The sequence below is a fragment of the Cebidichthys violaceus genome, unplaced genomic scaffold (genome assembly GCF_023349555.1).
Source record: "Cebidichthys violaceus isolate CVI_PGR_0920_01 unplaced genomic scaffold, fCebVio1.0.p SCAF_1, whole genome shotgun sequence".
Classification (NCBI taxonomy): Eukaryota; Metazoa; Chordata; class Actinopteri; order Perciformes; family Stichaeidae; genus Cebidichthys; species Cebidichthys violaceus.
The window spans coordinates 11,117,861-11,130,634 of record NW_027176262.1 but is presented as its reverse complement, the minus strand read 5'-3'; the positions used below and the strand labels follow the sequence as shown (position 1 = coordinate 11,130,634).

At 40.8% G+C, this 12,774-nt stretch overlaps 1 protein-coding gene across 3 annotated transcripts in view; it reads left to right on the top strand.

Moving 5' to 3' along the window:
• limk1a (LIM domain kinase 1a) overlaps positions 1-12,018 on the top strand; it is a 45,855-nt gene extending 33,837 nt beyond the window's left edge. For all 3 annotated transcript variants that reach the window (XM_068710419.1, XM_068710427.1, XM_068710436.1), the window contains 13 exons: positions 1,146-1,255; positions 2,358-2,573; positions 2,893-2,998; positions 3,192-3,397; positions 3,771-3,957; positions 4,242-4,328; positions 5,958-6,089; positions 6,318-6,377; positions 6,838-6,903; positions 7,277-7,445; positions 7,616-7,671; positions 8,290-8,447; positions 8,796-12,018. In XM_068710419.1, coding sequence (XP_068566520.1) covers positions 1,146-1,255; positions 2,358-2,573; positions 2,893-2,998; positions 3,192-3,397; positions 3,771-3,957; positions 4,242-4,328; positions 5,958-6,089; positions 6,318-6,377; positions 6,838-6,903; positions 7,277-7,445; positions 7,616-7,671; positions 8,290-8,447; positions 8,796-8,964 — 1,722 coding nt within the window. In that variant the 3' untranslated portion in view covers positions 8,965-12,018. The remainder of the gene's footprint in view (positions 1-1,145; positions 1,256-2,357; positions 2,574-2,892; positions 2,999-3,191; positions 3,398-3,770; positions 3,958-4,241; positions 4,329-5,957; positions 6,090-6,317; positions 6,378-6,837; positions 6,904-7,276; positions 7,446-7,615; positions 7,672-8,289; positions 8,448-8,795) is intronic.
• Positions 12,019-12,774: the final 756 nt, after the last annotated feature.

Below are 12,774 nucleotides of genomic sequence, written 5' to 3'. Positions count from 1 at the left end.
CTGTAATTTTACAGCAGTTTATATCTCAGACATCTCAGACTTCTGTCTGCATCCATGAGCTCATGTTTTGCTCATCATATTTACAAATATTAGTAAACCTTTTATGTTCTAGATGTTTTCTCTGAATTATGTATTTTAATATATCCTAAATGTACTTTTTTAAAGGAAATAATATGCAAATATCATTTTTCTTTTAAAATAATGATACTACACAATGCCAAATTTCTGTTTTTCTTTTGGATTTAATAGTTTGTTCTTTGTTCAGCACCCATCCATGAAATGCCCCACCTCACTCTTGGTATACTAAATTTGCAATGCAGATCATTGCAGTTGAGAAGTGCTGTCAGAGGGCTCACTCCCTCCGAAATGTTCTGCCTCTTAAAGCACAAAATGAAACCACGAGCACAGCCTCAGGGGAGCAAACGGCTCTGGTGGACCCGACCCATCATAGCTCATGTTTAATCATAGAAGTCATCAGGTATGCGAGTGGGTGGCTCATTTACATTGATGGGCGCAAAATTACCTTGAAGGAGTTAAAAGGGGGTCGATATTGATATATGTGGAGGTGTGGGCCACTTAATCGATGTCTCAGTCGATCAGAGTCACAAGCAAGGACAAACAGATTTAATGAGCAGCTGTGAAAGTGGGAAGGTTGTTACTCGATGGAGTTGATCTTCTCATTTTGTCGTGATTTATGTGAATACTTATAAAGTGTTTGGTTTTCTCTCGTTGGTCTGAAGAACATGGAGAGCTGAAACCTCCAGCGGCGGCGTCGTCCTCAGATCTGCCCGTGTGATTAATCTGCTCATTGCCTGCTCTGCTTTTTGGCCATAACTCAATTCCTTCTTGTTTGCAAAACTGCCCTAAGCTCTCGGAGGGGGATCTGGCAGCAGCAAATTCAATCTCCCAGCTCTCAGTATTACCCTCAGTGACCAGACCTCGCCCTACTTCCCCGACCAGTTATCAAAGCCTCATGTTGCCTGTTGCTCCGGTCACATCAGAAACACTGTTGTGAATTCCTGGCCTGCAGTGTTTTCACTAGAGATCAGAAAACAATCCTTTTGACATCTTTGTACATTGAATGCTCACAGCCCAGAGAAGACAGAATGTCCTTTTAACTGTGTCTTTGGCTTTTCTCTTAACAGGTTGCAGGGGAACAGAAATATCACCCAGAATGCTTCACCTGTCTGAACTGCAGGACGTTTATCGGGGATGGCGACACATACGCTCTGGTGGAGAGATCCAAACTCTACTGGTGAGCCTCAAGCACAATATTATAAGACATGCAAACACCTGAATATCAAAGTCTGTCAAAATCAAATCACACTGTGAAATGTAAACCGGCCTGATGTTTTAAAACTGGCAAATCAAAGCTTGTGCAGTTTATGGTGTGGTAGCTCCGTTACCCGACTAATTTACCAAACTATTATTCTCTTTTTTTAGTTAGTTTTCCTTATTCTCTCTTCTGCAACAAACTAATCCCCTTGAAATCCCTTTGAAGTGTAATGAATCCACAAAAAACGTACAAGAAGCCAAAGCTGCAGTTGATTGACAAAATCTTAAATTCATGCAGCTTATTTTGGGCTTCAAAGACTTTTTGTCGACACTACGACCAACTGTGGCGACAACTGACTGTAATGCATGGTGGAAATTCACATTCACACTGTTTGAGATGTGTTGCTTCTTTTTTTGGTATTCTCTACCAAATATACAACACAAAAAGCTGCTCAAAGTACAGTTGATTCAGAGAAGATCATTTCAATTTGTTGCGATGGCTAATCGTAAACCTGAAAATACAACAATCAGTTCGTTATAAAAAATCATCTCCCTCTCTTTTGGTTTCTGTCTCTGGTTCAGGTTGTTCTTGACTTGTTTAGCTCCGGGGTTGTGTCATTGTGACTGCCAGCGTTCAATGTGTAACAAGCTGCACTACACAGATATACAAACAGACAGAGCAGCCTTTGTCCTCTTCTCTGAGTGGAAATGGATGATGACAGTGGGATTGTCTCAGATCATTACATTTATTAAGAGGTTTACCCGATTGGGTCAAAGTGGGCTGTGTGTTTTGTAAAAAGGTCATTCAGATTACATTTTGTCTCTTAGTTTTGAATCATTTCATAGCTATGTCATGAGTCCTTACATTCTGAGCATTCTTCATGTTTCAGGGAATAATAGTTAGCTCAGTGTTTTCCCAAACTCAGCAAAGCAACATGTGATGCTATAAAACTGCAGTAATGAGAACTTGATGTTCCCCTTATGATTGCATGGACGGCTTTAGAGCCAGAAACCTCACTAGGATTCCCTTTTCTTTCATAACTTTCTTCCTTCTTTCCAATTCACTTCCTCTCTGGCTCCAGCGGTCACTGTTACTACCAGACCATCGTCACGCCGGTGTCTCTGCCGGACACGCCATGCTCACGGATCCCTCACACGGTCACACTTGTGTCCATCCCGGCATCCGCCGAGGGGAACAACGGACGCAGAGGACGAGGATTCTCTGTGGCCATCGACCAGCCGCTCAGCCCGACCAACGGCTACAGCCCTGAACATGGACCCACTGTCAGAGTCTCCCAGTGAGTCCATCTGTCCGTGTTTGTGTGGGTGTTTTGTGGATTGCCATTGTGTGAAGAGAGGAGACAGTAACTCTAGGAGAAGAGGTCAGTGTGGAGGAAGACAAAGGATGAGCAAGGGTAGACAGTGTGATAGATGGGATTCATTTAAAATGTATAATAGAGGGGAAGGAAAAAGGAAATGAGCAGAAATCTAAGCCACTGTTATTCAAATGAGCTGAGACTTTATCAGAGAACAGGTCTGTGTCCAAACAAAAATGTTTCAATGTGTGCAGAAAGGTGTTTGAAGAGATATTTTGTTCTGCTTTTCTTCTTTATTCAGGGTGGAACCAGACTGCATCAGTCCAGATGTGAAAAACTCCATTCATGTTGGAGATAGGATCCTTGAAATCAATGGGACGCCCATTCACAATGTCCCTCTGGATGAGGTATTGACCACACTGAAAGATTTTACATTATTGTATATGCAAATGAAAAATCTTGATCTCATTCTTTCTTCATTGCAGCACTGTTAAGCATTTCAGCAGATTCCATCCATTGGAGAATTTCTCCAGCTATAATAATGACCTCTGTTGTTGTAAATGTGCACTGAGCACCTTCATCTGAACGCTACCTCTCCAGATCGACCTGCTCATCCAGGAGACGAGCCGGCTGCTGCAGCTCACCATCGAACACGACCCTCACAGTCTGGAGGGAGGCTCCTCAGAGGCTGAAGAGCAAGTGGACGGCCCCCTGTCCACCCCGCTGTCAGGGGGCCCCAGCCCCATCCTGCCCATCACACAGCCCCCCAACCCCGACATCAACAGCCTGAGATCCCGTATCATCACGTAAGAAACAGATTTAGTGCTGCTTATTGCAGACTGAGATATTTTTGCTATTAGCTCTACCTCCTGAACCAAAGTCGCTCTTACCCCTAAATGTGTAGATTATATATTTAATTGCCAAAAATGAATTCCTTTAGGTTCAGTTCTAACTTGAGTTAGCACATGATAGAAAAGTTGTCAAGTGTATGAGCTTCTTCCTGTCCATTTAAACTGAACCTGTCCTTGATAAGGATAAGCTTAGATGAAAACTTCTGTTATTCCCAATGAGATCATAGCAGCAGCAAACATTAATCAAATACTTCTCTACCCCTATTATTCTTCTCCTTCTCGTCTCTCGCTTCCTGTGACTCTTCCCGTCTCCCCTCTCACCCTCCAGGAGGAGCTACAGCATTGATAAGTCACCAGGCTCCAGCAACGCAGCGTCCCCCATCTCCCAGAGGAAGGACATCAATCGATCAGAGTCGCTCCGCGTTGTGTCCAATCAGACGCATCGCATCTTCCGCCCATCTGACCTCATCCATGGAGAGGTGCTGGGGAAGGGCTGCTTTGGACAGGCCATCAAGGTAGATTTGTAAAGTACATCTGCAGCATTCATCAACGTTTTAGAGAACAAATGTTGTCATACTCACAATGTCCAGAAGGTGGCAGCATTGAAACAAGAAAGAGAAGTGTAAAGCGGCAGAAGGTTCAAATGTTTTTGGTTATAACATATCCTGGACTTTTTCATTTTGTATTTCCCTTCCTGACATGCAGAAGGAATGAAACTCTCATACACTTAATGGTTAACATTGCCTCAGTCTCCCAGCTTGTTGATCAGCTTGATTGTTTGCATCGTTGCATCTTGTAGGTGACCCACAAGGAAACTGGGGAGGTGATGGTGATGAAGGAGTTGATCCGCTTTGATGACGAGACACAGAGAACATTCCTGAAAGAGGTGAGTGGATCCCAGATGTTGCGTCATTAAGGATTGAAAGATTAACTCAGTTTTCTATTTAGTCTTCCTAAACAGAAATATGAAATCATTAAGTGTTGACCTCAGATCATAAAATAAGCGGTACATTCATTAATAATTTCCTTGAATACAAACATAATTTTAGTCAGCAAAATGAGGGCAGTCTGTACCCTAAAGTTAGAGGAGTACGTTTGTTGCCGGTTTGAATTTCTGGACCAGCTGGGAAAATCTGTGCTGAGGAAGAAGAAAAAAAAGATCATGACCAGAAGCTGAAAATTGTAGTTAAAATTAGCATCTCCTCAGTGTGAATGTAGGACATGACTGAATAAAAAAGGAAGGGTTCTCTCACCTGAATAAATGAAAGTACAGTGAAATTACTTCTGAAATAGGACAAAAGGGAGTGTTAACACAGTCCTTTCTCTCAAAAAATGGACGAAGAGTAGAACTCATTTCACTGCCACACAAAGCTTAATTTATCTCCTGTCCTTCCATTAATCTGCAAACATAACAGAAAATGACTCATACGCTGAAGTTTAGGATTCCGTCAGACTTGTTGACTTATTTTTACCCTTGAAGTGATCTGAATTACTTCTGTATTGTAGACTCACTCACTCATCCACTTAACAACCTTCTAATTGGGATGTTTGAAGTTCAGGAAAATTGTTCCCGTATGTGTGGGGTAATAGATTTATTTTTAGGTTACGATAATACAGAGTCTTTGCTTTGTAATTGGTGTAGACGACGACAGAGGGGCTATAAAACAAACCCCAACCACAATGAAGCATGACTATTACTCTCGCTGGCTGTTTGTTTGTAGGTTGCCGAAGTCTCCCATTACTCAGTGTCTTGTGATCTGGTTTGAGAAAAGGAATGCACCAAACATTTCAGACAAAGACATCATGAGACTTGAAGGATAATATTTCAGGTTTATGTGTGTGTAATAGAGACTAGCCTTCTCCTCCTCCTCGTTCACACCCCTACCCTCAGGGAGGGAAATGTTTTACGAGGTGTCATACTGTAGTAGTGCTGTGAACACTACTTGTAACCTCTTACATCACACTTGTTGGGCAGCTTTTTCTTTGCTTGGCGCTCTGTGTTTATTTAGTAGTTCTCAACTATGCAGGAAGTTTCTCCGTTGCCTTGCTTATCAAAATAAATAGAGCATAAACCTGTAAGCATGTGTTGTGGGGTTCAGTGAAAATGGGACAAAGGTTTGACTAAAGCTGAGATTTAGATGTCAGTTTGTGAACTAGACGTTGTCCACCTGATTACATTCAGTCTGCACATTTAATAGACTGATTATAGGACTATCAACTTTTTGACAAACAATCTTGAGCAACTAGATTCCCTGAAATTAATTGGTACAATTAATTCCAACTGAGAAAAATCCTCAAACTTTATTTGGACTCTCAAATGCTCATACTCAAATAAGTATTCTTAAAACTAAACTAATTTACTTTCTCAAGATGAAAAGACTGATGATAGCAGTATTTGTGTTTTCCAAAATGGCAAACTATCGCTTTTAATTTTACCCAGACCTAATGTTTTTTTTGGTCAGACTGTCAAGATCCTTGTGTGAAGTGTGTAAATATGTCTGCTTTGTTTGATCAGGTGAAGGTCATGCGTTGCCTGGATCACCCCAACGTGCTCAAGTTCATCGGAGTCCTCTACAAGGACAAGAGGCTCAACTTCATCGCAGAGTACATCAAGGGAGGCACCTTGAGAGAAATCATCAAGAAAATGGTGAGAGGGCAGCGTGTGCCTGCAGACATTTGAGGTTGTCTGCTTCCTGCTCAGTATTCAAAATGCATTCAGTAGAGCTATTAGTAATTGAGGAAACGGTCTAGTCTTGCACTACCTCAGGTGGAGTCTTTGTAATTTGTAGGTGTAACCTTTTGTTTAGATGTCATGATTCATCAGCGTCAACTGCCACTGAAGACAATGACATTTGATCATGATTTTTGCTCACAGGACAGCAACTATCCCTGGAACCAGCGGGTCAGTTTTGCCAAGGACATAGCTGCTGGGATGGTGAGTTCAATGACTGAAAATTGCATGTAATTTTAATAGTTGCGGTAAACTGTGAAGCCTCCTCAGAAAGTGAAATTCCTTGAAATGCAGCAGTAAAGGAGGTTATCTTCCCTGCTGTCTCCCTCTATTGGTCGTGTTAGCAAGTTGCACACACAACACTTCTGCTAATAATGTGCACAATCTTTTCCATCCCCCACTATTGAAATTACAGCATAAATTCCTGCAGGAATAGACCACCACTGCTTAATGTTTTCCCTCGATATGACTACAATGAAGAATGTTGTGCATGACTGGATCATTGTATTTACAACACCAGCTACTTGAGATGAAACAAGGCAGGATTGTTCCTCTTGGCATGGGTTTCAGATTACAGCACCACTAAAAGCTTCTATGTTTTCTGTTTATTCCCTTCTGTCCTCTGCTGTCTGTCTGTCTGTCTGTCTATCTATCTGTCACTCAGACATATCTGCATTCCATGAACATAATCCACCGGGACCTGAACTCATACAACTGTCTAGTCCGAGAGGTAAGACCTTATGCATTCCTGTACGAGCGTGTGTGTGTGTGTGTGTGTGAGGACATACCTCATGTATGTACACTATGTTTTCTTTGCGGATTTAACACCTGTGCCTCTGTCATTTCCTGGGGCACCTCAAAAACTGAGCTTTGTTAGCAGTACCTTGCAGTGGAAACTTCCTGCTTGCCCTACTCAAACAGAGTCAGTACATCTGAATGTGTTTGGAAAATCCACCCTAAGAGAAATCAGAAGCTTGAAGCTGAATTTCAGGCTTTGTAAAGCTGTTACCTTGAAGCTCTTGTATCACTCTCTCGTGCAGTATTAGGCATGCTTGCAGCATAACAATAACCATTTTATGATGTTTTTTATTTTCTTTGTGTAGAACAACACAGTGGTGGTGGCAGACTTCGGGCTGGCGCGGCTCATGGTGGACGACAAACACGAGGAGAAGTTGTCACATGGTAAACTGCCCGGCCTCAAGAAGCACGACCGTAGAAAGAGGTACACCGTGGTGGGAAACCCCTACTGGATGGCTCCTGAGATGATCCACGGTATGATCTACAGGGACACACGTGTCTTTTTTAAGTAATATGGAAATAGTAATTTATTTATTTAAACCGATTCACGTCTTCCTAAGATGAAGAAAACTACAGTTAATGACTTATGTGGCTTTCCTCCTAAAACTTAAAAACAGCCTAATTTTGTCATTTTCCCTTTTCAGGGAAGAGCTACGATGAGAGAGTAGACATCTTTTCTTTTGGTATCATGCTCTGCGAGGTGAGTGACTCTCAGTACTAATATAAAAGCAAGTAGGTTTTTCAGAGGGGTTACTGTTTGATTAGCAGAACTAAAATTGCTTCATTGCTTTTCCCCCAAAAGCTTAAAAGTAATTTGTTAAAGTTGCTTTCCTTGTTACTTTTAAATGAAATCTTGCTTCATTGTTCTAAACTTTGTATTTTGACAGGTTTCGTGCAAAATATGGAAAATGTAGCCATGCTTCAAAAATGTCAAGTCCTCCCAATATTTATGAAACATCTATTTAAATTTACGAGGGAAAAGTCGTGCTTCTCCAAAATTCCAGATTTTTCCTTTCCATCCACATGATTTACGCTCAACAGTTTAGTTCAGTCTCTCTGAAGCCCCAGAATATGACTTCCCCAGATGGACACCATTAGCCAGAGAATATTTTAGGGATTAGAGGGAGCAGGAAAGCAAAGTTGTCTTCATGTGGCTTCCAACAGGCAGACAAACGGTGGTTGTGGTTTGCTGGGAACGATCAGCTTCAGTTTGGAGGGTTTACTGGTTTCAGCAGATCGGAGAAGGAGAATCCATGTTTAACTCTTCTTTCTCTTTCTCTCCGTTTTTCTATTTTTTATTTTTTTTTGCCCTCTCCAGATAATTGGCAGGGTGAACGCAGACCCAGACTACCTCCCCAGGGCGATGGACTTCGGACTGAATGTGTCTGGTTTCCTGGAGCACTTCTGTCCCCCTAACTGTCCCCCTGCCTTCTTCCCTATGGCTGCTGTGTGCTGTGACCTTGATGCAGACAAACGGTCAGATATCTACAATAAATCTGCATTGAATTTTTACCTGAAGGCTCGGTTCACCCAACATACATTTTTTTTACTCTCACTCAAAGTTTCAGGGTAATTTTGTATCTGTTAGCTGTAGCTCACCCTAATAAAGTATATACAGTGGCAATGTTTCTTTACCAAATATAAGATGTTATTGTGCAACATTTCACTGAGAACTATATTACTGATATTTTTAATAAGAAACAAGAACCAGTTCTAGCTAGAATTCTGCACAAGAGGACTGCTTTTTATTGTGTTTTGGGGTGAATGTAAAGGCATATAATAATATTTTAAACTGAGACGCCTATGTGCTTTCTTAATCTTTAGGCCAGCTTTCTCCAAACTTGAGGAGTGGCTGGAGAACCTGAAGATGCACTTGGACATTGGTCTACCGCTGGTGTCTGAAGTGGAGCAGCTGCACAAGGCCTTCTGGGTGAACCACAGCATCGCGCGCCCTGATAACGGCCTGCACACCCACCCCGAACAGCCGGAGTAAGGCTTAACACGACTGGAGGACTGGGAAGTTGGAGTAACCCCCCACATGGGCAGCGATCATCTGCCTCATGGCGGAGCAAAGGTCGGAGGAGTCGTGTATATGCTCCTCCACGTTTGAAGCTGCGGGCGTAGGCTTGCTCAGACTTAATGGGCAGACTCAGGGGGAACACGTGGATCTGAAAAGCCACCTGTGCAAGATGCACACACACATTCAAAGTCAAATCAAGAGACATTAACTACGAGAGCTTGATTCTGCTGCACCCGAAGCTAAAGTGGAACGTGTCATATGCAATCAGACCCAACTTTCAAATCATGACTAGACTCTTGAATCACGTAGATTTAACTTTAGCGGTCATACCATTAAAAAATACTTACTGTAGTGTGTATATTCATAAGGACAAAGTAGTCCAAAAGACCAGGCATAAAGCAAAGCTTCAGCCTCCTCACTTTGGGCCTCTACATTGTGCAGTACTGTACGTGTTTGCAGGTGTTTCTGTGTGAGTTTGGTTTGATTTTGCTTTTGGTTTAGACATCAAAACTGAACTTAAGAAAAATGCAGAGGAGAGAGGGCCCGCCTGTCGCTTAAGACACAAAGGACAAGATCAACTCGCTGACCACTTTTACAAGACCAACTAAACCGTTCAAGCTTTAAATAATTCACTGAAGAATGCATGAGTGTAAATAATGCTGTCAGGTCACATCCTGGTTCATCGTGTCCTTCTGACCTCATTTGGTCACAAACTACGAGACCTACATGCGTCTGTGGCCCCTCTCCCTCATTTATTGTGTAGCACTGACTTAACATTGAGATCTTTTGCATAGATTCGGTACGTTGTCTCCCAATTTAAAGAGCTGTTAGCGCATCTCATTCACATTGATGTGGCATCTTATACATTCAAACACATACCAGTGTACATTGTAAATGTTTTAAATATTGTAAATGTACAGACATATTTTATATACGTATGCTACATTGCCATATTTTTATTGGCCGATCAGTTCAAATTACGAAGAGTAAAAGTTTGACTGCAGTCGATAGGGCACAGCTGAAAGCTTTGTTGTTGTTGTTTTTTCTACATTGTCGCTACTGTGGCAGGTTAGGGGCTTTTAGCGTTTGCGATAAGAGGAATCTTATCGCAAACGCGATCACCACAAAATATCCCCTACCCTCAGTTTAAGCTCAGTAAATGTTACAGTCTGTCATCCAAAAAAAGTGTTTCTCAACACTTGACCTGCCATCTTTTCATGTGCTGGAGTAAATTTAATTGTAATACTGGATTATTAAATCAAATTAAACTTGCTAAATCTGCATATTACCATCAACTCTAATAATATATAATATGTGATTTTAGAATTTTGAGGGCAATCAAATGTTAATCACTTCCTCACTCTCATCTCATGTACTGTAAAGTAGTTCAGGTGTGATGAAGTACTGCCTCATAATGTCAGCTGTCTGTCCACATATTTGTCTCTCCTCCTGTGGACGACCCACTGTGTGTTTACATGTAAATTTCAGCTGTAAATATCATGTATATATGCGTCTGTCTGTGCATCTGTCTACGTACATTGCATAAATATGCTCACCCCTCAGAAATCATTTCTTCCACTGTCAGATATCTCTCTTGCACCTTCTAACATTAATGATCTGTCTCCAATCTAAAAACATTTCTTTTTTTAATTTCCTGCTGTTTTCTCAAACTGCATGATGTACTCTGTCTGCTCAACTTCTAAACCAAGCTACTTTTTGTCTCTAAATGATGTGATTTTAAATAAGAAAACTAAGAGTGAAAGACAAAGAAAGTCAAGCTAAAAAGGAAAGAGTAAAAACACATCATCTGTTTTTTATATATATAACCACTGAAATCTTTTTGTATAGATTTGAGTACTTTAATTTGCACTATATTACCAAATGGCCGGTTGAAGCCATGTTTGTTAATTTCCTCTCTTGGGCTACTTGTGATAAGGAAATAAATGATGTTGGTTCAGGTAGATATATGAATGCAAGACACTGATAGAGCCTTTCAACTGTAAAAAATGGGACCTGGGAAATGCATCCTCTTGATAGTGAAACGTTTCTAAATATTTACATGCATTTTTGTGCATGGTTCAGCATTGAAGTCATATATCTATGGAAAGCATGACTATATTTTACTTTTCAAGCTTTGGCACCAAAATGTCTTTGCTACCGAGAGGATGTGTTGTCCCAGGTCTGCCTGCTGCCTACAGACTGGTCCTTTGCGAATGATGTTCTGTGTTTTTTCTGACTGCTTGGTTTTGTGTGTGATGCCCACAGAGGCTGCAACCACTGCTGGTCTTTCTGATATTAGAGCACTTAAACTGGCCTGACTCACCTCTCACCTCCTCGTCACACTCCTTTGGCTCAGGGCCGTACTTTTTCTGGATCTTTCTTATTAATTCAGTTAACTCAGCAGGCTTAATAGGAGAGCAGGATTCAACACTTTAACAGTGAGACTCACAGAGCATGTAACCTTCTGTCAATGTAAAGGCTGATAACACAAAATATGCTTCTGTAGAACAAGCCCCACTGGTTGGTGTGTTCGTCCGTGGGCATGCACTGTACATAAGTGGCTTTGCCATGTTTCTGTTCTGTCCAGCATGTTAGGTGTGTCTGTGAGGACGTGTTGAGGATCAATGAGAATGTTGCCGCAGCACTTCTTTGCAAAGGATCGTTACCTCTGAACAATGCTGTGCCTTTGATGTAAGCTAGCCTTGCCAACGACTCGAAAACGTGAACTGATTTCCTTTTTTTATGTATCATAAGTGCAAGCCTGATTTAAGTGGATTGAATATCATTGCTGATACAATGTTGTATGAGATCTCATCTTGTTCTGTATCCTATTTATGTTTTCCAGATCTCCATTGTTAGTTTGGATATTTTAACATTATATTTCTTATTTAATTTTTTTTTACACAAGCTGTGAAAACAATTCTGCACTTTAATCCTGAACGCGAACGTTTAGACTCTGAGGAGGCGACTGTTTTTTTTTCTCCCTTTTGTCACAGCTACAAATAAAATTGTCTAAAACAAACCAAAGACTCAAAGTGTTTGTACAATAATGATGATGTCTCTCTCAGTCACTGTTAGTCTATTCATAATCACTCTTATCAACTTCCTCTGCATTTGTAATACTGAAGCACACACAGAGAACAAAGTGTGAGAGCTCCAATAATATGTGTAAAATCTGCTGAGGTCACACTAGAAGAAAACTGCGTTATTGGCAGTTATTTAATGTGTGGGCTACAGTGGTACAAAATAGTGCCTGCGTTTGCTTGGAAAAGAAAAGGTGAATTAATTAGAAACGTGTTAACAAATTGACCGCTAGATGTCACTATTTATCTCAGCTGTTCATTTCTATGGTGAAATTATATAGTATAAAAGAAAAACATAATATGCAGCTGCTCATCACCCTTTGGCGGACAGTATGTATATTTTTTAGTGTTACTCATTCGAATGCAGCACAGGTGTATTATCAATTCATTTATTTAAATGTATTAATTTGAAAATGCATTTAAAATCTTGATTTCATAATAGTAGTAACTACAAGCTGCCAAATAAATAGTGGAATGAAACATTTGAATAGACACATTTTAAATAAGGGATTCAAGTAAAGCACAGACTAAAGTATAATCTTGTACTATGTCACATTCCACCACTGACTGACTTTATACTACTAGTGTTACTACTACTAATAATATTAATGTATGACGATAATGTACCACATAAATACGTTAATATACGTTGGTTTTTTTTAGCTGTCATAGTATAAACATTTACACTGTGCCTCTAATG